The 27,827-nt window shown below is 40.4% G+C and overlaps 1 protein-coding gene across 1 annotated transcript; it reads left to right on the plus strand.

The window, feature by feature from the left end:
* The first annotated feature begins 728 nt into the window (after positions 1 to 728).
* On the plus strand, positions 729 to 27,746 carry LOC148140696 (putative G protein-coupled receptor 139). The gene is made up of 5 exons (XM_087979007.1): positions 729 to 798; positions 2,791 to 2,929; positions 23,956 to 24,059; positions 25,094 to 25,159; positions 26,836 to 27,746. Exons 1-5 carry the CDS (start codon positions 729 to 731, stop codon positions 27,744 to 27,746), a joined length of 1,290 nt encoding a protein of 429 aa, XP_087835133.1.
* The last annotated feature ends 81 nt before the right edge of the window (positions 27,747 to 27,827 follow it).

A 27,827-nucleotide genomic window follows, 5' to 3' on the forward strand; every position in this document is an offset into this window, starting at 1 on the left:
TGTCTCACTTTCAATTTTACTTCTCCCTTTCACTATCAAGGATGTGTAGAACGTTTGGAAGATGTCAAATTACAGCAAAAAAAAGGCCGTTTACCTTTGAGATGGATATTATCAACTTTATCTGAATTCATTTTCCTTATTTTCAATGAATATTAAACCTTTTCTCTATACCTCGGCCATTGTCAGTTCATTCCAAAACCTAAACTTGCAGTTTTCTCTTATTGCATCATTGACTGATTACATATCATAATAGGTCTCTGTATAGTTTGTGAAGATTCTTTGAATGCATGCATCAGGTAGCTTATTAAGTATGTATTATAGTCACCAAGAAATTGGTGACTCTAGACCACTGAAACATGCACATCCATTAAATAATTTAAGCATTATTAATCTACTACTTCATACGTTTAGAATCAAGAGCCTTGTCTTTTTTTGAGTTTCGGGATTAAAATGTATTTCAGACGGTTGATCACGCAAATGGACTCTTTTTGACTTTTTTAAATGACTTCGACTCTTTAAACGAGGAACCATCTGATGTAATCATACTCCTTCAGCAGTAGATGGAAATACGCCTTGGGGTAATGTGTTTGTTCAAAACACTGACACTGATGTCAATCATTATGTAGTACTCGTGTCGTCAGGTGAGGTGAAGTATAAAGGCAAGCTTAGTTTGATAACAATACATTTTGGTTTGAGAACGCAAACTACATGAACATCACTGTATGAACATGGCTCAACCGGCAATCATACTGGTGGAAAATATTTACTACCCTATTCTTGCAGTAGTTGGTATTCCTGGTAAGCATTTTATAATCATTTAAAATTTATGTCCCCATGACTGTCCCCATGACTTTTCCTTACTGCTTATTTTCTTTTCCACCTATCCACTCCACCCTCACCCCCGACCTATCACCTTCATCCCCTTCCTCACTCACTTATTGTACTCTGTGTTACTTTCTCCCCACTCCCACCCTCCTCTCACTTATCTCTCCACCCTTCAGGCTTTCTGCCTGTATTCCTGATGAAGGGCTTTTGCCCGAAACGTCGATTTTACTGCTCCTCGGATGCTGCCTGAACTGCTGTGCTCTTCCATCACTATTAATCCAGAATTTAAAATTTATGGTCAACCCTGTTGAGCTGGAGTACTTTTCCTTCCGTCGATGATATGTTCTGTTTGCCTGGATGCGGTGGATGTTAATTGCCATCATAAATCAAATAGGAAGAACACCCTGTATGTTGGAAATTCTGGATAGAATGATTTGCCTGGAAACACAGTTTCTCCTTCCTCAAAAAAATACAGTCCCTTAGTTTCATTTGTAGATTGCGTTTGTATTTTTTAGAAGCAAACACTGCGATGATTAGGATTTTGATGTAGAATTAGAAGATACTGGAACCATTCACGAATTCATCCAGTGTCTGTGGAGAAAGACAAATCAAATAAGTTTATGGACAAAATTTATGAATGTTGATTAACTAAAAAAATCCGTTTTACTGTGCACCAACATTGTATTTTGCCAACCTTTTTACAAAATAATAAAACGATTTCCGTCATAAAAAGTAGGTTATTGTGTTGGAATCATACATTTCTTTCTTATTCATGAGGTCAGCTAGATTCGATTGGATGCATTCTTAACATTTTCTTCAGCGTATGCTTATGGAAATCAGTTCCACATTTTGAATATGCTCTGTTTAATAACATTTCCTTTGAATTCACGAACAAGTGGTGTATTGTTTTTCCATTTTTGACAACTGCAATTGGATACACGTTACGTATGTGCACCTGAGTGGTGATTTTATGATCTCTGGAACTGTCTCCACCACTTCTCTCTTCGATTTGGATTTCCAGTGGGAAAGAAGCCTATCAATACATATTGATGGATATAGTCTGTTCAATCAGTTTCGCTCTCCAAATAACATTAATTTGTGCAATGCCTCTTTTATTTTACAATATTAATGAGACAACTGCTGTTCGCAGTATTCTAAGATTGGTTTTATAAAATATCATGTTACTTTGATATAAAACGTTGATTTAAAGTTTAAATCTATAGACATGCATTATAGAGATGAAACCTTGGGATTTCTTGCGAGTTTTGTTAGCCTTCTTAGCGTGTAGCTTCTTTGATGATCTCTGCATCCATTCGCCTATGTCCACTTGTTCTACACACTGTTTCGACATTTAATTGCTAAAAGGCGCATTACGATTTTATTTTTTCTGCTAAAATGCATTGTGTCACACACACCTGTATGGAAGTTCTGTTTTCCTACCCCATTCTACAACTTTATTAAAATAATCTTTCGATTTCCTTCGTTTACGAGAAATCCCTGCAAATTTTGCAGCTGAAAGATTTTGCTTGACTGTGTGTGCAAAGAGTAGACAGTACTTGCATCAGACAAGCCCCTTTGAAATATTTAATCTACTTTCCTGCCAAGTATATGAATCAAAAGAAAATACAAAGTTTTGTGACAGCACAGCCTTGGAATAGAAACTCATTTTCACACATCAGCCAATCCACCTAATGTAGTTGAAATTTGAACGTCCCAACTTACTAGAGACTGTGATGACGAGTCGACCCTTTATTTCAGAGTGCAGCAAATTTATTCCTTGAGCCGTGATGCGTGATAATATTGTTTGGGAATAAAACGTCATGATGTGACTCACTTTCCAATTCTCTTTAGCTGGCGGGTAACAACATAAACAGTGCACGATATTTTGAACAGAAAATTGTAAATGAACTGATCATCCTCAAACTATGGGCAGTGAAAGCATATATTTTTTTTTTCACTTCGCAGCAAATCTGGTGGCAATTGTAATTCTCTCCCACGGACGCTGTGAGCTCTCCAAATGCATCACTACATACCTGATGGCCATGGCGGTGGCAGATTTGTCTGTGCTGGTATTTGACGTATTGCTCTACGAGATTAAAGATTCGTATTTTCCGTATTCATTCCTAAACTTCACTTCAGTTTGCCGTCTGAACCTTGTCCTGAGCTTAGTTTGTGTCGATTGTTCTGTGTGGTTGACTGTCGCATTCACCGTTGATAGGTTTGTTGCTGTTTGTTGTCAGAAGTTACAAAGAAATTACTGCACGACTAAATCTGCAACCACAGTGATAGTCGTGGTGTGTTGTTTGAGCACTTTGCAGAGCGCTCCCATTTATTTTACATACGAAGCCCGTGAAATAATTGATGACATCTCATGGTCCTGTACTGCAAAAGCAAGCTTTTACACATTCCCGATATGGATTGCATTTCTGTGGATTGAAACTATTCTAACCCCTGCTTTACCATTTGTTTTAATTTTCCTGTTTAATGTATTGACCATCAGGAATATTTTACAGGCAAATAGAATAAGAAGCGGTGTCTTTGGAAAGAGCAAAGGTCAGAATTACAACGATCCGGTGATAGAGAACCGAAGAAAATCAATTATTTTATTGTTTGCTGTTTCTGGCAGCTTTTTGCTTTTCTGGAGTCTGACACTGGTATCTTACCTTTGGATACAATTTGCAGATGTAACGATTTTAGAGTCAAATTACAACAATCCGTTTACTATTGTCGAACAATCTGGATATATTCTTAAGTCGACGAGTTGCTGCATAAACACGTTTATTTATGCATTTACCCAGCGCAAATTCAGAGAGGAAATAAAGAACACAATTATGCGTCCCGTGACTCTAATCATGCAATCGTATAAGGTAGCTTGAACGAAGTACTGTGAAAAAGAAAGTTCATTTTGTCAAAACTTTTAATCTTTCATTCATCAGTGTAATTTGGTGTAAATGTTATGATCAAGTGAAACTAAACTTCTTGTTTTATGAGTTGGGATTTCTGCCAATTTGACATGTGGACTCTGTTAGAAGATGTGTTATCATGGACAAAGCACTGAGTTGACACTGACCAGAATTAATGATAAAGCTTTGTTTGCCTCTTAAGTCACATAAGATGACATTTTTGGTCAAGGCAATCCCTTGGGATCTGAACCAGATAATCACTTTATCCTTTCTTATTGTATTATAACAGGCACAATGTTATATACGGTCTTCCTCTCTGCAGATAACAGAGCTTTGTTTATTAATATATGCAGCTTCCAGTGTACACCAGTGACTTTCAAACATCATCACTTTCAACTGAAACGCCTCTATCAAGAAGAGTCCACTTACGAACCAATCAGGACCCACCTCTTATACCGCATAAATGTTGTTCTCTCTTTTACTTTATTATTTCTTATGAATTGATCTGTTGAGAGCAATGTGAAAAAATTAGTCAAAATTGGTCTTGTTTCAGCAATACTCTCGCTTTGTACTAGAAATTACATTACTAAATGAAACAACGACTTTATTATTAATGTTGACAATTTAAGAAAATAGGAATGTAACGAAGTTCATTTTAAGATGCATCCCAACTAGTTTTTCTATCCCTTGAATTTTAATAAATGCAAGACCAGGCATCGTCTTCAATTTGCAATTTTTTTGATAACATGCGTTGCAAATGAGAGTTCAAGGATGAACATGTGGGCCTGACATCAGTGATGGGAAAGTTGCTGGAGAGGGTGTACTGAGTGATCGGATCTAATTCTTTTGGGAAAAAAGGGGCTTATCAGTGATAGGCAACATGATTTTGTGCGGGGGAGATCGTGCCTTACCAACTTAGTATAGTTCTTTGAGGAAGTGACCAAGTTGATAGATGAAAGCAGGGCTGTTGTTGTTGTATACATGGACTTTAGTCAGGCGTTTTATAAGGTTCCCCATGGTAAACTAATGGAGAAAGTGGCCACATCGTGTGTAGTGTGTTCTAGCTCGGTCGATAAAGAACTGGTTGAGCAACAGGAGACAGAAAGTAGTCGTGAAAGGGAGTTTCTCGAAATGGAGGAAGCTGACCAGTGGTGTTCTGCAGGGGTCAGTGTTGGGGCCACTGTTGTTTGTAATATACATAAACGATCCAGAAGAGGGCACTGTTGGTGGAGTTGCAGAAAGTTAAGAGACTGTCAAAGATTAAAGAAGGATATCGATAGACTGGAGTGTTGGGCAGAAAAGTGGCAGACGGATAGCAATCCCGACAAATGTGAGGTGATGCATTTAGGCAAGACCAATTCTAGAGCGAATTACACAATGAATGGAAGAGCCTTGGGAAAGATTGATGGGCAGAGAGATCTGGGAGTGCAGGTCCATTGTACTCTGAAGGTTGCTGCACAGGTGGATAGAGTGGTCAAGAAGGCATATAGTATGCTTGCCTTCATTGGACGGGGTGTTGAGTGTAAGAGCTGGAAAGTCATGTTAAAATTGCTGTGGTTCTGTTCGCCGAGCTGGAAGTTTTTGTTGCAAACGTTTCGTCCCCTGTCAAGGTGACATCCTCAGTGCTTGGGAGCCTCCTGTGAAGCGCTTCTGTGATGTTTCCTCCGGCATTTATAGTGGCCTGTCCCTGCCATTAAAATTGTACAGGATGTCTGTTTGGCCGCATTTGGAATACTGTGTACATTTCTGGTCGCCATATTACCAAAAGGATGTGAACGCATTGGAGAGGATGCAGAGAAGGTTTACAAGGCTGTTATCTGGTATGGAAGGTTCTAGCTATGGAGAGAGGTTGAGTAGGTTAGGTTTATTTTCATTAAAAAAAAAGAGATTGAGGGGGAACCTGATTGAGGTTTACAAAATCATGAAGGGTATAGTCAGGGTGAATAGAGACAAGCTTTTTCCCAGGGTGAAGGATTCCATAACGAGAGGTCACGCTTTCAAGGTGAGAGGTGGAAAGTTTCAGGGAGATACACGTTGCAAGTACTTCTCACGGAAGGTGGTGGGCATCTGGAATGTGTTGCCAGCAGAGCTGGTACAGGCAGGCATGGTAGATTCATGCAAAATGCGTCTGGACAGATGCATGAGTAGGTGGGGAGCAGAAGGATACAGATGCTTAGGAATTGACCGACAGGTTTAGATGGTACATTTGGATTGGCTCAGACCTGGAGGGCTGAAGGACGTATTCGGGAGCTGTAAATTTTCTTTGTTCTCTTTTTCCTATGTCCCACAATACTATCCCATGCAACTATATGAAAAGAATATGAATTAAAATGACAAGTTTGCTGTACAATCTACTCTGTAAATTCTTCAACTCAGTTGATTCGAATGGAAAAAAATCTTCTTTGTATGTTCACCCGCACGTTCGTTTTTCTTTCTCTGTTGGTTAACCAGTATCAATGCATCAAGAGGAATTGAGTTTATTTACCTGGTAAACCAGGTTATGGGTTTTGAAGTCGCAGGTAGTATATTCTCAAGAAGAGGAAGACCCATGCTGTCATGATTACAGATTTAAACTACCTGAATACGATTCATTTTAAGATGGAATTATGAGTTTTGCTTTTAAAAATCAATTACTGCAACATTTTTATAGTGGAGCCTTAGAACACTCACAGGGCAGTTAGCGCCTAAATGTGTTTATATCCCAAACCGCATTGGCAGCAAGTGAGAGGCAGCCATATCTGAGAGGTCGTACAACCAACGCTGGTTCTAAACTCAGAAGTCCTGCCACATAAGATCATAAGAACTAGGAGCAGGAATAAGCCATCTGGTCCTTCGACCCTATTGTGCCACTCAGTCAGATCATGGATAATCTTTTTGTGGACGCATCTCCATTTACCCACGCACTCACCCTATCCCTTAATTCCTTTACTTTTCAAAAATGGATCGACCTCAGCATTAAAAGAGTTTACAGAAGCAGCTTCAATTACATCCTTGGTCAAGTAATTCCATAGATTAACAACCATCCTAAATCTACTCCCTCTAATTTTGAGGCTATGCGCTCTTGTCCTTGCTTCACTCCCCAGTGGAAACATCCTACTTTTTTTTGAGTCCTTTTATGATTTTATATGTTTCTATGAGAACCCTCTTTATTCTTCTGAATTCCAATGAATATAATCCCAGTCAACTTCGTCTCTCCTCATAAGCCAACCCCATCAACTCTGGAATCAATCTGGTGAAGCTCCTCCAGTGCCAGTACATCCTTTGTTTTGAAGTAAGGAGACACAGTACTCCAGATATGGTCTCATCAACACCTTGTACAGCTGCAACATTACGTCTCTCCTTTTAAACTCAATCCCTTTAGCAATGAAGGACAAACTTTAATTAGCCTGCCTAATTGCTTGTTGCACCTGGAGACGAACCTTCTGTGATTCCTGCACAACGGCACCTTGGTCCATCGGCATAGCAGCATGCTTCAACTGTTTGCCATTCAACTAATAATCGTTTTTACTGTTACTCCTACAAAAATATGAGTTCAAACATATTAACATTTTACACCATCTGCCAGTCCTTTGTCCAGTCACTCAATCTATGTTCCTGTGCAAAGTTTCACAGTCCTCTGCAAACTTTCCTCTGCCATTCACCTTAGTGTCATCTGCAAACTTTGACACCTTTCATTGGGGTCTCCAACTACAAATCATCGTATAATTTGTAAATAATTGCAGTCCCAACACCAATCCCTGAGTCACCGATTGCCAACTAGATTTGCATCATTTATCCCCACCCATTGCTTTCTTATTGTTAACCAATCCACTACCCATGTTACTACTCTACCCCTAATGCCATGCATCATTATCTTATGCAGCAGCCTCACTTGCGGCACCTTGTCGAAGGTCTTTTGGAATTCTAAGTACACCACATCCACTAGGTCCCCATTGTTGAACTTGCTCGAAATGTCTTCATAGAATTTGAGAAGATTTGTCAAGCATGACCTGCCCTTCATGAAACCATGCTGCTTCTGACCAGTGGGACAATTTCTTTCAAGATGCACTGCTGTTTCTTCCTTGATAATTGACTCAAGCATCTTCCCCACTACAGAAGTTAAGCTAACTGGTCTATAATTCCCTACCTTTTGTCTCCATCCCTTTTAAACAGTGGCATCACATTTTTTGTTTCCAATCTGCTGGGTCTTCCCTAGAGTCCAGGGAAGTTTGTAAGATTACCACCAGTGCACCTGCTATTTCTTCCACCATGTCTTTTAGTACCCTGGGATGCATTCCATCAAGGCCAGGTGACGTATCTATCCTTAGCTCCAGTAACTTTCCCAACACTAGCTCTTCCATAATAATGATAGTTTACAGGTCCTCACATACCTTCGTCTCTTTGTCACTTACTCGCATGTTTTTAGTGTCCTCCACTGTGAAGACCAATACAAAATACCTGTACAAGGTCATCATGTTCCATCACTAAATGCCCCTTCTCATCCTTTAAAGGGTCAACATTTACTTGAACCTCTCTTGGTTATTTTAGAACCCTTCTTTCCCATGCCATTCCTTTTGCCACGTTTTTACTTCCCTAATTTTCTTACCCTTAAGCCAATTTGATTAAGGTTTAGGCAGTAATGCGAACATGATGACCCTCGAGGACCTGTTTCTTAATTTTGTTCCTAGTGCTTCAAAATCCCCAAACAGGTTCTCCATCCTAGCCTTGTCTAAATTGTTAGTCCCAGTATGGACCACAACAGATCCCAACCGTTCCCCTCCCGTTCTAATATCCTTTCAAGTCAGTCAGAGATATCTTGCACCCTGGCACCGGACAGGCAATGCACAATGCAGGTCTCCAAATCTGGCTTGCAAAGGATACTGTCTGTCCCCCTATTTATAGACTGCCCTATAACTACTGCTTGTCTTTTTGCTCCCTCCTCTTGAATGGCCCTCTGCACCATGATGCCATAGTCAGTTGGATTATCCTCCCCGCATCCCTTTTCCTCCATCACACGGGGAGCAAGAATCGGATTCCTGTTGGGTAAGGTCAAAAGCTGAGGTTCCTCTGCTTCTGAACTCAGGACCGCCACCCCACATGCCTCAGTTGTAATCACACCCTGCTGTCCATGATCACTAACTGAATCTGAATTACTTAATCCTACCAGTTTTGACAGCCTTCTGAAGCAAAGCATCCAAGTAACATTCCTTGTCACGGATCTGCTGCAGTGTTTGAAGCTCAGATTCCATAAACTGAACTCTGAACAGACTTCTTCCAGCAACCAACATTTGCTGCAAATGTGGTCACTGCCTTTACAATGGGATCAGACAGCTCCCACATCATACAGCTTATAGCACGTCACCTGCCCAGCCATCTCTTCTTAGTTGATTAATTTATGCAAATTTATGATCTAAATAATTTCTAGTACTTCTTGGCTAAGGTCTTATTCAAATAACCAATTAATAGATAAAGTAAAAAAATGCAAGTAAAATTTCTGACTAATCACATAGTACAGAAGAAGAAAAATATAGAAGTAGAGAAGCCTTACCTTATCAAACTAACACAGAGTTAAAAGGAGGAGGTAGTTTGGGAAATATTACACGTGTAGTGTCTTGGGTTCAGCCGCTGCCCACATTTCTTCCTGGCAGCCCCCTGCCTTCGGTGTCTTCAATGTCTAGTTGTTGAAAATTAAACACTTCACTGGAGGAGGATGCTCCACAACCTTTTCCATTCTCAATGATGCAAGAGCCCATCACATCAGTGCAAAAGGTAAAGCTGAAGCATTCGCAAGAACGTTCAGTTTGACACGCCAAATGGATAATCCATGTAGGCCTCCTGCAGATATTCCCAACATCGTAGATAGCAGTCCTCAAGCATTTCAATTCTCTCCAATTGATATCAAGATTCAGATAGAGACACGGGATACTGTAAAGGGTATGGTCCATGCCACCTTTCTGTCAATAGTACTGAAGACTTGTGGTCTAGAAATTCACATTCCTCGACTTCTTCTCGTACATTTAAAAAATGCTCTCTAAATCACATGCGAAATTGCATCGGTATGCCCTTTATACAAAAAGAAAAACTTGAGGACAAATCCAACCTGGCCAATTACTGCCCCGTCAGTCTCCTTTTGATCATCTGTAAAGTGATGAAAGGTGTCATCACAAGTGTTATCAAGCAGTACCTGTTCAGTAATAACCTGTTCAGTGATGCCCAGTTTCGGTACCACCAGAGCCACTCAGATCCTGACCACAGGCTCAAACAAGGACAAAACAGCTGAATTCCAGGGGTGAGGTGAGAGTGACCGACCTTTGTATCGAGGATGCTTTCAATCGAGTTTGGCAGTTAGAAACCCTCGCAAAACTTCAATTAGTGTGCATCAGAAAGCATACTCTCTGCTAGTTGTAATTATACATGGTACATGGACAGACGGTTCTGGATGTCACAGATTAGCCACCTCAGCTCCATGTCATCTGTGCTGGAGTTCCTGAGGGCAGTGTCTGCTTCATCAATGAATTTCTCTCCATCATATCACCAGACGTGGGGATGTTCACCAACCATTGCATAAGGTTCAGCACCATTCGTGACTCCTTATATGTTGAAGCAATAATGTTCAAAAGCAAAAGAAAAAGCATCTGGACAATCTCCAGACAAGTGATAAGTTTATTCATACCACAGAAATCCCAGACAATCTTCAATAACTGATAGTCTAACTCCTTCCCCCGACATTCAATGGCGTTATCATCACTGAATCATGGGATCCTTACAAAGCAGAAAAGAGACCATTTGTCCCATTGCATGTATACTGGCCGTCCAAGGGGCCAAATCTGCATTATTAAGAATTTCTTATGGTTAACTCGCATAGCCTGCACATCCCTGGACTCACAGGTGAACTTTGCATGGACATACTGTCTAATTTGCACGTGTTTGGAACGTGGGAGGAAACTGGAAATTCAAATAGTAATGCATACATGTATGGGGAGACAGCGCAAAATTCACCTCGATAGTGAACTCAAGACTGGAATTGAGGCCAGGTGCCTGGCATTGTGCATCAGCAGTAGTAACCACTGAACCACATTTCTGTCCCTTAATGAATCCCCCACTATCAATGTTCTGTGGTTTACCTTTTATATATGCCACAAAACAGGTCAAAGGTGAGGAATACTGCAACGACTAACTCTCCCCCTGACTCCCGAATGCTTGTCCATAATTGTCAGAAATATGATGGCTTATGCTTCACTGGCATGAATGTGTGCAGCTCTAACAACACTCAGAAGGTTGATGCCATTCCAGACAAAGCAGTCCACTCGATTAGCAGGAAACGTCCACTCCCTCCACTACCTACGCTTAGTGGCGGTCGTGTGTATATGAACAAGATTCACTACATAAATTTACTGAACATCCCCAGGCCGCACGTTTTAAGCGCACAACAATTTCCATTTCGGAGGATAAGGGTGACAAGCACGTGGGGGCACCACAACCTGCAAGTTTCCCTCGGGTGTATAAGGTTCTAAAACGGGAGGGCGAACAGCCAGAAATCTTGTTACATATTGGCACTAATGATATAGCCAGGAAAAGGATCGAGGATATAAAAAGTGATTTCAGGGAGTTAGGATGGAAGCTGCAAAGCAGGACGAACAGAGTAGTGTTCTCTCGTTTACTACCAGTGCCACGAGATAGCGAGGCGAGGAACAGGGAGCGGGCGCAGCTTAATACTTGGCTGCGCAGCTGGTGTAGGAGGAAGGGCTTCAGATATGTAGATAATTGGGATGCCTTCCGGGGGAGGTGGGACCTGTACAAGAAAGACGGGTTGCATCTGAATTGGAAGGGGACCAATGTCCTGGGTGGAAGGTTTGCTCGAGTAGTTTGAGAGGGTTTAAACTAGTTTGGCAGGGGGGGTGGGAACCTGAGCTGCATACCGGAGGTGAGAGTTGATGCAAATGAGGCAATAGCAAGAGGTAGACCAGCTAGTGGGAAGGACTTCCCTGGCAAGGAACCAAGGTATCAGTTAAAGTGTGTTTGCTTTAACGCAAGCAGTATCAGGAATAAAAGTGACGAACTTAGAGCATGGATCAGTACCTGGTGCTCTGATGTTGTGGCCATCACAGAGACATGGGTTTCTCAGGGGCAAGGATGATTGCTGGATGTTCCAGGGTTTAGAGCATTTAAAAAGAATAGGGAGGGTGGAAAAAGAGGAGGGGGTGTAGCACTACTAATCAGAGAGTGTATCACAGCTACAGAAGCTTCCATTGTCGAAGAAGATCTGCCTACCGAGTCAGTATGGGTGGAAATTAGGAACAGCAAGGGAGCAGTCACCTCTTTCGGGGTTTACTACAGGCCCACCCAATAGCAGCAAGGAGATGGAAGAAAGCATAGGTCGGCAGATTTTGGAAAAGTGTGGACGTAGTAGGGTTGTTGTAATGGGTGACTTCAACTTTCCCAATATTGATTGGAACTTCCTTCGAGCAAAAGATTTGAATGGAGCTGTTTTTGTGTGTTCAGGAGGGTTTCCAAACTCAGTACGTTGACAGGCCGATGAGGGGCGAGGCCATTCTAGACTTAGTGCTAGTAAACGAGCCGGGTCAGGTATCAGATCTTGTGGTGGGAGAGCATGTTGGTGAGAGTGATAACAACTGCCTCACATTCTACATAGCCTTGGAGAAGGAGAGGATTCGGAGAAATGGGAGGATATTTAATTGGGGAAGAGGAAACTATGATGCGATTAGACATGAGTTAGGAAGCATGGATTGGGAGTAATTCTTCCATGGTAAAGGCACTATAGACATGTGGAGACTGTTTAAGGAACAGTTGTTGCAAGTGATGAATAAATATGTCCCTCTGAGACAGGCAAGAAGTGGTAAGATAAAGGAACCTTCAAGGGTGACGAGAGCGGTGGAGCTTCTCGTCAAAAGGAAAAAGGTAGCTTACATAAGGTGGAGAAAGCTAGGGTCAAGCTCAGCTCTACAGCTTACAGGCAGGCGAGGAAGGAGCTTAAAAATGGTCTGAGGAGAGCCAGGCGGGGGCACGAGAAAGGCTTGGCAGAACGGATTAGAGAGAACACAAAGGCATTTTACACTTATGTGAGGAATAAGAGAATGGTCAAAGAAAGAGTAGGGCCGATCAGGGATAGCATAGGGAATTTGTGTGTGGAGTCTGAGGAGGTAGGGGAAGCCCTAAATGAGTTTTTTGCTTCTGTCTTTACGAAAGAAACGAACTTTGTAGTGAATGTAACCTTTGAAGAGCATGTGTGCATGCTGAAATGGATAGAGATAGAGGAAGCTGATATGCTGAAAATTTTGTCAAACATTAAAATTGACAAGTCGTCAGGCCCGGATCAGATTTGTCCTTGGCTGCTTTGGGAAACGAGAAATGCAATTGCTTCGCCACTTGCGAAGATCTTTTCATCCTCGCTCTCCACTGGAATCGTACCTGAGGACTGGAGAGAGGCAAATGTAATTCCTCTCTTCAAGAAAGGAAATAGGAACATCTCCGGCAATTACAGACCAGTAAGTCTCACGTCTGTCGTCTGCAAGGTGTTAGAAATGATTCTGAGGGATAGGATTTATGACCATCTGGAAGAGCATGGCTTGATTAAATGCAGTCAACACGGTTTTGTGAGGGGAAGGTCAGCCTACAAACCTTATCGATTTCTTTGAGGATGTGACTAGAAACGTTGATGAGGGTCGAGCTGTGGATGTGGTGTATATGGACTTCAGCAAGGCATTTGATAAGGTTCCCCATGGGAGGCTCATTCAGAAGGTCAGGAGGAATGGGATTCAGGGGAACATAGCTGCCTGGATACAGAATTGGCTGGCCAACAGAAGATAGCGAGTGGTAGTAGAAGGAAAATATTCTGCCTGGAAGTCTGTGGTGATTGGTGTTCCACAGGGCTCTGTTCTTGGGCCTCGAATGTTTGTAATTTTTATTAATGACTTGGATGAGGGGATTGAAGGATGGGTCAGCAAGTTTGCAGATGACACAAATGTTGGAGGTGTGGTTGACAGTATAGAGCTGTTGTAGGCTGCAGCGGGACATTGACAGGATGCAGAGATGGGCTGAGAGATGGCAGATGGAATTCAACCTGGATAAATGCGAGGTGATGCATTTTGGAAGGTCGAATTTGAAAGCTGAGTACAGGATTAAGGATAGGATTCTTGGCAGTGTGGAGGAACAGTGGGATCTTGATGTGCAGGTACATAGATCCCTTAAAATGGCCACCAAGTGGGCAGGGTTGTTAAGAAAGCATTTGGTGTATTGGCTTTCATTAACAGGGGGATTGAGTTTAAGAGTCGTGAGATCTTGTTGCAGCTCTATAAAACTTTCGTTAGACCGCACTTGGAATACTGCGTCCAGTTTTGGGCGCCCTATTATAAGAAAAATGTGGATGCTTTGGAGAGGGTTCGGAGGAGGTTTACCAGGATGCTTCCTGGACTGGAGGGCTGATCTTATGAGGAGAGGTTGACTGAGCTCGGACCATTTTCATTCGAGTAAAGGAGGAGAAGGGGGGACCTGATTGAGGTATACAAGATAATGCGAGACACAGATAGAGTCGATTGCCAGAGACTATTTCCCAGGGCAGAAATGACTAACAAGAGGGGTCATAGTTTTAACCTTGTTGGAGGAAAGTATAGAGGGGATGTCAGAGGCGGGTTCTTTACACAGAGTTGTGAAAGCATGGAATGCATTGACAGCAGCAATTGTGGAGGCAGGGTCATTGGGGACATTTAAGAGACTCCTGGACATGCATGTGGTCACAGAAATTTGAGGGTGCATACATGAGGATCAGTGGTCGGCACAACATCCGTGGGCTGAAGGGCCTGTTCTGTGCTATAATGTTCTATGTTCTATGTTCTAAGCTACAACATTAGATTTAAGAGGGAAATTCACCAATACATTCTCGAAGGCAACTTGGGACAGACAATACATTCTTTCCAGCCAGGGACACCCGTGGCCCAAGAATGAATAAAAATAACGTGCGACCATGAATGGTAAAATTGCTGGATCGATGTACCTGCCTGTTTAGTTTGTTCATTGATACTGTCATTTACTATGAACATCTCTTTTGCATCTTTTTCTATTCAACCGATAGCATTTGAAACCTTGTAGATTCAGCTGCTTTTCCTGTCCATCGCTGTCGCAAATAATAGCTATTACATCAAAATCCTATGTTTCCAAACATGCCCTGAGTTCATCAGCCCTTCCTGTAAGACACCTTACATTGCAATAAATGAAGTTTAATTCTTCAGCACGACTTCGTTATCTGACTTGCCCTTGTTTGTCGTTTCTTATTAACTTGTTATTTTCAGAATCCAAACTATTCTCACTTAATTTTCCATTTACTCTGGAACTAAAGGTCCCCCCATCTCCTCTTTCTCATAGTTTACAGTCTTCATGAACAGGATTACCAATTTTTCCTACTAGGATAATGGACACATTCCAGTAGAGGTGAAAACCACCTTTTTATGAACAGATGTTTTCCACCCTGGAAAATATCAAAATGATCCAAGAACCCGAATTCCCGAAAATTACACCATATCTTCAGCAATGATTTATTTCCATTATCATATTATCCTTTCCCTCGTTTGATCTTGTCAGTGGGAATATACAGAGATTGCTACATTTGAGGTTCTTTGTTTTAATCTTCTACCTAACTTTTTATATTTACTCTGTAAAGTCTTACTCTTTCCCCTAAAAATGCCGTTCCAACCAATGTGTACAGTAACGTCTGGTTTCTCACTCTCCCCTTTAACAACATGCTTGAAACGCTTTGAGTTTCGATAATCCTGGCACCAAGAAAATAGCATATTATCCTAGGTTCACACTCACTGCCGCAGAATCTCCTGCCTGTTCCCTTGACAGGACAGAACCTTAAAAAATATTCTTCCAAATGCTGGCAAAGCCACCTAACATAACATTTGTGCCCAATTTATTTGTCTCCTCCATTTTCCTCAGAATGGTTATGCTTTTCAACAGTACTCAAAACTGAGTATCTATTGAGATAAAAGTAGTGACATGAAATACTTGAATAACCTTCTTATCTTTCCTGACAGTCACCGATTGATCTGATTGATCCTGCTGTGGAATCAGTCACAGTCATAAAGTAATAGACAAGTACAGCACGGAAGCAGACTCTTCCATTCATGCCGACCAGATATCCGAACTACTTAAGTATCATTTGCCAGCACTTAGCCCATATGCCACTAAACCCTTCCGCTTCATATACCCATTCAGATAACTTTTAATTGTTGAAATTGTACCAGCTTCCACCAAATCCTCTGGTTGTTTATTCCATACATGTGTCACCCTCTGTGTGAAAAAGTTGCGTTCTTCTGAAATTTTTCTCCTCTCAACTTTAAAATTTGCTCTCTATTTCTGCACTTTCCTACCCGAGGGAAAATACCTTGTATATTTACCCTAACAATGCCCCTTATGAATTTATAAACCTCTGTAAGGTCACTCCTCAGCCTCCCACACTTCAGGGAAAACAGCCCCTACCTATTCAACCTCTCCCTACAGATCAAACTGTCCAACTCTGGCAACATCCTTGTGAATCTTTTTTGATTCCTTTCAAGTTTCACAACATCCCTCCGATAGGAGAGAGATCGGAATTATACATAACATTCCAAAAGACAAAGCAGAGGTATTAGTAATTTTTTTAAAGACATGCTGTGCAGTTTAAAGAGTGTAGAATGATTGTAGGAAATAGGAAACTTAGATCTGCTCGCAGGAGTTCGCAAGCAGTCGACCATAGCCGGTAGCATCTTGCTGCTAGAAGTGGCTCCCGAAGTTCCTGAGGCTGGTGTTGGAGTCGGGCTTGCTGAGGAAGTATACTGTAATGGACCCTCTTTTGTAAAGCTGCAATGGATTACAGCCCCCCTGGCTGCCCGCGATGCATTGCACACACAGGTGGCAATAAAAGAAGTCTCCTTCGTTAAACAAAGGCTATTTGAGTTTGGAGATAAGCCAGGTAGATATCTGGCATATCTGGCTGGAAAACGAAATACTTCCTAATCTATTATGTTCGAGAGAAGGCTGACAGGGTTACCTGTGAGTTGAAGAAGATCAATGTTAGATTCAGGGAATACTTCACAGAGTTACCTCAGTTGGAGGGAGGTGAACACGGTGTTGTGAGAATGCAGTCTTTTTTTGAGAACCTGGAACACCCCAGGACAAACGCAGAATAGGCTTCCCTGTTGAATGCGCCAATGACTGTACAGGAAGCAATAAAGCAGCTCCAGGGTGGAAATGCTCCGGCACCAGATGGATTCCCGAGTGAATTCTCTAAGGAATTCATTAATGTGCCAGTTGAGCCACTTCTGGGGATGCAAAACTATTTATATGCGCAAGGATTATCTGCTGCCCTCTCTGAGGGATGCTAATATCGCTCTCATTTTAAAGAAGGGGAAAGACCCCGAAAATGTGGTTCATACAGACCAATTTCAGTGTTGAATGTCGATTTTAAAATCCTTTCCAAGACGCTGGCCCTGAGGTTGGAAAAGGTGTTGCCCATGTTATAATAGAAAATCGGGCGTGTTTTTTCAAGGTCTGTAGATCCTCCAACAATATTAGGAGGGTACTGAACATAGTGCAGGTATGCCAGGAAAGATTGATCGCGGGTTTGGAGGTATCCCTCGATGCAGAACAGGCACTTGAACAGTTGGAATGGACGTAGCTGTTTGAAGTCCTAGAGCACTTTGGTCTGGGGGGATCCTTTTCCAGACGGGTGGTATGGCAGTCATTACAATCGGCACTAAGTCAGATAACTATTATTGGCAGATGTAGTCGACAGGGGTGTCCTCTTTCACCGCTGTTATTTATCTTGGCAATTGAGCCATTAGCTGAAGCTATCAGGAGGGATACTGAAATAGTGTTGCCAGGATGGAAATTGGTGAGCGTAAGATCACTCTATACGCTGATGACAACCTTTTGTTTTTGGAAAATCTGGGGCACTCTGATCGTCGATTAATTCAAACAATAAATTTATTTGGTAGCTTTTCTGGGCTACAAGATCAACTTTACAAAAGCGAAAGCCATACAGCTGTGGCGATTAGTGGAGATGCCTGATCTCAAGGATGGAATGCAGTTCCTGTTCAGATGGTCGTCTAAAGGTTTTTTGTAGTTGGGAATTTTTATTACGCCTGCGTTCCACCAACTGCATAAAGCTAACTATGTACAACTATTGGAAAGGATAAAACAGGATTTGCGGCACAGGGTGGGATCACTGTTATCATGGTTAGGCCGAATAGTACTGATTAAAATGAACGTTCTTCCTTGTCTGTTGTACCCTATGAGAATGCTCCCATTGTTGCTTCCTCGACGAGTATTATGGAGGCTAGGTTCTTTAATTTGGTGTCCCAGGCGCCCCCTTAATTAAATTTACCAAATTGCAGCTTTCAAAGGGTGCGGGAGGTGTGGATCTTCCCGACTTGAAGAGATATTCAATAAGCGCCCTGTTACCATGTGTCGGTGACTAGGTATGAGGCAATTCAGATTGGATTTGGCTTGATGTTGAAGCCTCATGAAATCCGTGACCAAGTAGTGTAAGAGTCCAATCATTTTAAATACAATAAAAAGCCTGGAGGATAATGAGGCAAGGCAACGGCAATTGGCGCAAAGCCTTGCCATTTTCCCCGTTGGTGGCAGCCCAACATTTAGACTTGGTGCAATGGACTCCAGCTTTAAGTTATGGGAGAATAAGGGAATCTCCGGTCTGTGCAATTTATTTGAGGGGGAGATCTTGATGCCATTTAGCCAGTTATGTCAGAAATTTAGATTGACTAATGGGGACCTTTTCCAGTACTTTCAGATAAGGGATTATATGCAGAGGAAGATCACACTCCTGGCTCAGTCTTGCAAGACAGACATGAAGGAAAGAGTGATCCAGTGTACAGGCGCTCTTTCAGTTAGGAGTTTGTATCACTTACAGAAAGGACGTGCATTAGCGGATATGGAGGGACCCTGTAGAATGTGGAATCCAGAGCGAGGAGAGGTTATCTCATTGGAGACATGGGTAGAAGTCAGGGAGCTGAAGGACATCCTGGAGATCGAAGTTAAAGTGGATCCGGCAATTCTTCTTGGGTTGCCAAATTTGCCCTCTCTGGGGAAACGCAGGAAGAGATTGTGTAACATTCTGACTCATTCCCGTGCGCGGAAGAGCATTTTAATGAATTGGACGTTTGAAAGTCCACCAGGTTTTATGTGGTGGTGTAAGCTGGTGACGGAGCAACTCCCTCAAGATTATGTCACAAATATGGTGCCCAACAGAATGGAGCTGTTCTACAAGACGTGGCGGCTGTTTTTAAATTATGTTGACACAGACTTATCAGCAATATTTATTCGGCCCATGGTATAGCAGTGGGAATCAGTCTGTAGAGCCCTGGGAGGGGGAGGCTGGGGAAATGAATATGGGTACAATTACTGGTGCTCCCAAGTATGGGAGCCTCAGTGGAGGTGTGATGATTGAAATAGAATAAAGTAGTGAGATATAATTTAATTTAAGTTAATTTGAATTTAGTTTAATTTAAATTGTATTTAACTTGTTTGTAGTTTAGTTTAAGTTGATACCTTTGTTCTTGTTGAATAGTCGTTCATTATTAATAATATCATGATATGACATTGTTGTACAGCCTCTATCTTTCTGTATTTTGATATTACTCCTTTTTGTATACAGATGTTTTGTAAAAGATTTTAAAATGTTTCCAATAAAAACATTTCTATAAAAAATCCATTTGTCCTTCACACGTTTTTCACAATTAAATTCTAAAACGTATATTGCAACTTTATTTTTCCAGATAAAACATTTGGATGGAAATTCTATTCTCCAGCTTATTCGAAAAGTTTATTAAAATAATCATTTGATTTCATCCTTTTATGAGATACACCAATTGACACATTTTGCGAGATTGTACATGCAAGTGGTCGACAATATTTATATCAGACAAGCCCTTTTGAAGTATTTAATCTGTCTTCCTGTCAATATATGAATCAAACTAAAAGAAATGGGCTGAGAAGTGGCAGATTTAGATAAGAGTGAGTTGCTGCATATTGGAAAGGCAAATCAGAGCAGGACTGATACAATAAATGGTGATGTGCTGGGGTTTTTGCTGTATAAAGAGACCTTGGAGTGCAGGTTCATAGATCCTTCATAGGGTAGTGAAGAAGGCATTTGGTATGCTTTCATTTGTTGGTCAGAGCATTGAGTATAAGAATTGGGAGGTCATATTCTTGCGGTGCAGGACATTGGTTAGACCACTTTTGGAATATTCTTTGCAATTCTGGTTTCCCTCCCATTAGATCAAATTTGTGAAAGGGATCTAAGAGGCAACATTTTCATGTAGTGGATGGTGTGTGCATGAAATGAGCTGCCTGAGGAAGTGGTGGAGGCGGGTTCAATTAGATCGTTCAAAAGGCATATAGGTGGGTATATGAATGGACTTGGTTGACAGTGATATGGGCGAAGTGCTGGCAACTGGGACTAGATTAGGTCACAATATCTGGTCGGCGTGGATGAGTTGAACCAAAATATCTACTTCTGTGCTGTACATCTCTATGACTGCATGAGGGTAGCAAGAATAATCCAGATAATTATTGATCGGTGAGGCTGACGTCCGTGGGAGGGAACCTGCAAAAGAAGATAATGAAGGATAGGATCTGGATGAAAATGGGTGTATCAGTGAAAGCCAGCATGGTTTTGTGCAGGGAAGGTTATGTTGTACCAACTTAATAGAATTCTTTGAGGAAATGATAAAGTTGATTGATGAGGGAAGAACTGTAGCTGCCATGCATGTGCACTTCAATAAGGCGTTTGATTAGGTCCCCCATGGCAGGCTAATGGAGCAAGTGAAGTTGCATGGGGCCCAGCGTATACTAGTGAGATGGATAGAGAACTGGTTGGCAACAGGAGGCAGAGAGTAGTAGTGGAAGGGTATTTCTCAAATGGAGAACTGTGCCCAGTGGTGGTCCAGAGAGATCCGTGCTCGGCCCACTCTTGTTTATGATATATATAAACGACCTGGAGGATGGTACAGGTAGTCTGATTGAAAGTTTGCAGATGACACCAAGATTGGTGGAGTAGCAGAGAGTGAAGGGGACTGTCAAAGAATGCAGCAGAATATAGATAGATTGGAGAGTTGGGTGGAGAAATGATGCATGGAATTCAAATGTGAGGTGATGCTCTTTGTAAGATTGAATTGTGGAGCAAGCTATACGGTAAATGGAAAAATCCTGGGGAAAATTGATGTGCAAAGAGATCTGGGTGTTCAGGTTTATTGTACTCTGAAGGTGACAACACATGTTCATACAGTGGTCGAAAAGGCTCAAGGCATGCTTTCTGTTCTTGGACGGGGTACTGAGTACAAGTTTGACAGGTCATGGTACAGTTGCGTAGGACTTTGGTTTGGCCACATTTGGAATAATGTGGCCAGTTTTGGTCGTCACATTACCGGAAAAATTTGGATGCTTTGGAGAGGGTGGAGAGGAGATTAACCAGTATTTTGTTTGGTATGGATGGCGATAGGTATGAAGAGAAGTTGAGTGGATTAGGATTATATTGATTAGAAAGTTAGATTTTGAAGTGGGACCTGATTGAGGTCTACAAAAACATGAGAAGTCTAAGAAGGGTGGATAGCAAGAAGCTTTATCTCCAGAATGGGTTACTCAATTACTAGGGGTCACGAGTACAAGATGAGGGGGAAAAGTTTAAGGGAAATATGCATTGGAATTTCTTAACTCAGAGGGTGGTGGGTAACTGGAATATGTTGCCAGCAGACGTGGTAGAGGCGGGCACAATAGCATCATTTCAGATATATCGAGATAGGCACATGAGTGGGTAGGGAACAGAGGGATGTAGATCTTTGGAAAATATGTGACAATTCTAAATAGAGGATCTGGATCAGCGCCGGCTTGGAGGGCTGAAGGGACTGTTCCTGTGGTATAAGTTTATTTGGTCTTTGTTTTTTATTGGCTGCAAAATTCCGAGTCCTTGACCCAGTCTTTTAGCTGGAATTTGTATGTGAAATCATGTCACAGTCCTGTTTATTGGGTGTAGAGTAAGTGAAGCATTCGATTCATTGCCAATGGATTCTCATTTCTCAGGAAGCTTTGAGTAACAGTTTAAGGAATATGCAAATATTCAGAAAAAGATAACTATAAACTTATGATATTTTCAATAATTGGTAATTTTTATCTTCCCTTTCATTGCAGCTAATCTAATAACAATTGTGATTCTCTCCCGTGGCCATTGTGAGCTCTCCAAATGCATCATGCAATACCTGGTAGCAATGGCAGCAGTGGACCCATCTGTCCTGATATTTGATGTGCTTTTCTATGAGATTAAATATGCCTATTATACATATTAATTCCTGAACTACACTTGAATTTGCTATCTTTACCTGGCCCTGCTTTTTATCTCCAGAGATTGCTCTGTCTGGTGGACTGCCATTTTCACTTTCGATGGGTTTGTGGCCACTTGTTGTCAGAAGCGACAAACAAACTATTGGACTGATGAAACTGCAGCTGTGGTAATCACAGTGGATTGTTCCTTGAGCACTTTAGAAAGCATCCCAATCTACTTTGGAAGTGAACCTCGGGAATAATTGATCATGTGCCATGGTCCTGTTCGATATCATCAAGCTATCATACCTTACCCATATGGGTCGTAGTTATTTGCTTGGAAGTCATTTTAACTCAATTTCTTCCACTTCTTTTGATTTTATTGCTTAATGCACTGTCATTAGGCACATGATTAATTGATTACGGCTGTGTCCATTAGGAGTTGGGCCATTTTCTGCCTTCCAGAAATGCATAGAGCACAACTGATAAACTGAGATCTCATTACTGGTCAACTGTTCTTAGTTTTGGACTGAAACTTTTATTATATCACTAATCTGTGATGTATTCCTAATAATACAAACACACATACATACGGAAACATGCGAGTGCACACACACATGCATAAAAACTCACACACACACAAAACGCAAGAAGAGAATTGCCAAATCCACCATGTGGGTGCATTTACTCAAATCGCAAATTGTGGTGCTGGAAAAGCACAGCCGTTCAGATAAAATCCGAGAAGCAGCTGTCTGACTGACTGTGCTTTTCCAGCACTACACTTTTCGACTCTGATCTCCAGCATCTGCAGTCCTCACTTTCTTCACATCTATTTGAATAAATGACACTATGCATTGCATTTTTCAGAGTGCAAGCAAACATTTGAACTGCCACGTGAGATTCTCTTCTGCGTGGCCACATATGATCATTTCCACCAAGTCTTGTCTGGCGATGCATGATGATCTCAGGCACAACTGGAAACAGTATTCCACAACAGGCTGCTATATTCCAAGCATTAAAAACCCTATAAATGTGATTTGGATTTCAAATTAAATTGCACATTCTTGAGTTTATTGCATGTTATCTGATGAACTAGCAGGGTGAAATGGAGCTCCTCTACACTCAGATTTTTGACAGCATTCCACCCAATTTTCTGACAGTTAGAAGTCACCAATATTTTTGTTTTTACACAAGCATTACTTGTTCATGTCATTAACATTAAGTTCAAAGTGAAGAATTGTGCATCTGTCTACTGACGAAATATCGAGAAGGCAATGGCCATCAAGATATATGCCTGTTCTTTCCTAAACCTGGTGAAAGTGCGGTTGAATAAGACAGCTTCAGGTTAATTCACAAAATAAATCTGAATATTCAGATCTTATTTACTTGCTAAGTAAATGGATGCAACAAGAGAAATTAATGTGCAATAAACGTTAATCAGCAAAGTGATTCCATAAAGGCATGATTTCAATAATTAATCAGTTGAAACAAAACATATGAGATCAGTAACTCACATTCACTTTAATGAAAATAAATATTTCATCATTCTCCAATCTGAATAATTTAAATTTATACCAATTAGAAACAATTGAAATCACCATGCCATAAAGTTCAAACCACCTCAAGATAAGATATTGCAATTTACTGTAGCCTTGATGACAACAATTTGATGTAGCTATTGATATTTCAGTATTGATACCGGGTGTTATTCTGTCTACACTGGACATTTCATTACCAAGTTACCAAATTTCAGCAAGGGTTAGTTTGAGTCGATCAGTCAACTGCATTAATTTCTAATTGATATTCTCTTGGTTTGTCAGATTTTTTTTCATTAAACAACATTTTCATATAATTGATTCCCAAAAAATACACAAATGAAAGTTTGAAGCTTTGTGCAAATTCAATTTTTCTGCTTTAGTCTGACTGCTGACACAATTAATATTGGCACTCCCGTGCCAACAGTGGAATGCTTTGTACTCATTGTATCTGAACACAAATATATCCTAGCACTTTTTAAAGCAAGTAATGAGAAATATAGTCAAAATGTCTGGCGATGGAAAAGCTTAGCAGGTCAGGCAGCATGCGAGGAGTCGGAGAGATGACGTTTCGGACCCTTCATCAGGATATGTCCTACATTTTTTCCAGCGCCACACTTTTCGACTCTGATCTCCAGTATGTGCAGTCCTCACTTTCCCTTTTTGAGAAATGGAACCTGCTAAAAGTCTCAACCATGCGAACTTTAAGAAGCATTACTAATGTCAATTTAGGGATAGACGTGGAGATCATATCAATGCAACATAATCCAGGAAGAGGTGACGAATCGAAACAAATGACTCACTTGCAATTTTCCTCCTTCCCTTCACTATCAAGGATGTGTAGAATGTTTGGAAGATGCTAATTTGCAGCGCAAAATAAAAACTCCCATTGACTTTTGAGATGGATTTTATCATCTTTATCTGAATTAATTTTCTTGAATTTCAATGAATATTAAAACAATCCCTATCTCTGTACTCCGTCCATTGTCAGTTCATAACGAAACCTAAACTCGCAGTTTGCCCTCATTGCATCAGATTACTGATTTCATAATCATAATAGGTCTCTGTCTAGTTTGTGAGGGTTCTTTGAATGCATGAATCAGGTAGCTTATAAAGTATTTATTATTGTGTACAAATCTATCAGAAATTGGTGACGCTAGTGCACTGAAACATGCACATCTATGAAATTATTCAACATTATCAATCTAGTATTTAATACTTTTAGAATCAAGTGTCTTGTCATTTTCATTGAGTGTAGGGATTAAAATATATTTTAGATGATTGATCACATACATGGACTCTTTTCGACTCTTTTAAATGAATTTTACTCTTTTAAACGAGGAACAGTCGGGTGTAATCATACTCCTTCAGCAGTAGATGGAAATACACCTTTGGGTAATGCGTTTGTTCAAAACACTGGCACTGATGTCAATCATTGTGTAATATTCGTGTCGTCAGGCGAGGTGAAGTATAAAGGCAAGCTTAGTTGCATTTTGGTTTGAGAACACTATACGAACATAGCTCAACCAGCAATCGTACAGGTAGAAAATATTTACTACCCTATTCTTGCAGTAGTTGGTATTCCTGGTAAGCATTTTATAATCATTTAAAACTTATGATCAACTCTGTTGAACTGGAGTACTTTTCCTTCTGTCAATGCTATGTTCTGTTTGCCTATAGGCCATTGATGTTAATTACCTTCATAAATTAAATACTAAGAACACTCCATGTATGTTAGAAATTCTGGACAGAATAATTTGCTTGGAAACACAGTTTCTCTTTTTAAAAAAAATTGGTACATTGTCCCTTAGTTTCATTTGTTGATTGCTTTTGTATCTTCAGAAGCAAACACTGCGAAGATTAGAAATCTGATGTAGAATTCTAAGATGCTAGAAACATTCGCAAATTCGCCCAGATTTTGTGGAGAAAGACAAATCAAATAACTTTGTGTACAAATTTTATGAATGTTGATAAACCTGAAAAAAAATCCGTTTTACTCTGAACCAATATTGTATTTTGCCAACCTTTATACAAAATAATGAAACAATTTCCTTCATAAAAACAGGTTGAAGAGTTGGAAACCTATATTGCTTTCTTATTCATGCGGTCAGTTATATTCGATTGGATTCTTAACATTCCCTTCAGCGTATGCTTATGGAAACCAGTTCCACATTTTGAATATGACGTTTTAAATAATATTTCTTTTGAATTCACGAACAAATGGTGTATTGTTTTTCCATTTTTGATTGCAATTGGATACCCTTTATATATGTGCATTTGAGTAGTGATTTTACGATCTCCTGAACTGTCTCCACACTTCTTTCTTCGATTTGGATTTCCAATGGGAAACCTATTCATGGATACAGTCTGTTAATTCAGTTTCACTCTCCAAATGACATTAATCTTTGCAATATTTCTTTTATTTTACAATATTAATGAGACAACTGCTGTTCGCAGAATTCTATGATTGGTATTATAAAATGTCATGTTACTTTGATATAAAACATTGATTTAAAGATCATATCTATGGACGTGAATTAATGAAACCTTGTGATTTCTTGGAATATTTTCTGCCTTTTTAGTGTGTAGCTGCTTTCATGAACTCTGCATCCATTCACCAACATCTACTTGTCCCACACACTGTTTTGTCATTTAATTTCTAAATGGCCCATTACAACTTTATTTTTCCTGCTAAGATGTGCTATGTCACACACACCTATGTGGAAGTTCTGTTTTCCTACCCATTCTATAAGTTTATTAAACTAATCTTTTGATTTCCTCCTTTTATGAGATAACACTACAATTTTAGCAAAATTAAAATTTTGATCGATTGTATGTGCAAAGAGTAGACAATACATGTATCAAGCAAGCCCTTCTGAAATATTTAATCAACTATCCTGCCAAGTATATGAATCAAATGAAAAGACAAAGTTTGTGTCAGCACAACCTTGGAACAGAAACTCATTTTCACACATCAGCCAATCCACCTAATGTAGCAGAAATTAGAACATTCCAAATTTGTGGAGACTGTCATTACCAGTCGACCCTTTATTTCAGAGTGCAACAACTTAATTCCATGCAGCTGTGGAGCATGATAATACTGAGTGTGAGTAAAACACCACAATGTGACTCATTTTCCAACTCTCGCTAGGTGGCAAGTACCAACATAAACAGTGAACGATATTTTGAACAGAAAATTGTAAATTGACTGATCATTATCAAAATGTCGGCAATGTTATCAAATTTTTTTTTTCACTTCGCAGCAAATCTGGTAGCAATTGTAATTCTCTCTCGCGGACGCTGTGAGCTCTCCAAATGCATTACCACATACCTAGTGGCCATGGCGGTGGCAGATTTGTCTGTGCTGGTATTTGACGTAATGCTCTACGAGATTAAAGATTCGTATTTTCCATATTCGTTCCTAAACTACACTCCAATTTGCAGTCTGAACCTCGTCCTGGGCTTTGTTTGTGTTGATTGTTCTGTATGGTTGACTGTTGCATTCACCGTTGATAGGTTTATTGCTATTTGCTGTCAGAAGCTACAAAGAAACTTCTGCACGACGAAAACTGCAACAACAGTGATAGTTGTGGTGTGTTGTTTTAGCACTTTGCAGAGTGCTCCCATTTATTTTACATATGAAGCTCGTGAAATAATTGATGACATCTCATGGTTCTGTATTGCAAAAGCAAGCTTTTATACTTTACCGATATGGGTTGCATTTCTGTGGATTGAAACTATTCTAACTCCAGCTTTACCGTTTGCTTTAATATTCCTGTTCAATGTATTAACTATCAGGAGTATTTTACAGGCAAATAGACTAAGAAGCGGTGTCATTGGAAAGAATAAAAGTCAGAATTACAACGATCCGGTGATAGAGAACCGAAGAAAATCAATTATTTTATTACTTGGTATTTCTGGCAGCTTTCTGCTTTTGTGGAGTCTGACACTTGTGTCTTACTTTTGGATACAATTTGCAGACGTATTGTTTTTAGAATCAAATTACAACAATCCATTTACTATTGTCGAACAATCTGGATATATTCTTAAGTTCACGAGTTGCTGCATAAACACGTTTATTTATGCATTTACCCAGCGCAAATTCAGAGAGGAAATAAAGAACACAATTACGCGTCCCGTGACTCTAATCATGCATTCTTTTAAGGTAGATTGAACGAAGTACTGTGAAAAAGAAAGCACCTGATGTTGAAACTTTTAATCTTTCACTCATCAGTGTAATTTGGAGTTAATGTTA

Source organism: Chiloscyllium plagiosum, unplaced genomic scaffold (genome assembly GCF_037043375.1).
Source record: "Chiloscyllium plagiosum isolate Xiang-an unplaced genomic scaffold, Cpla_swu_hap1 HiC_scaffold_35, whole genome shotgun sequence".
Lineage (NCBI taxonomy): Eukaryota > Metazoa > Chordata > Chondrichthyes > Orectolobiformes > Hemiscylliidae > Chiloscyllium > Chiloscyllium plagiosum.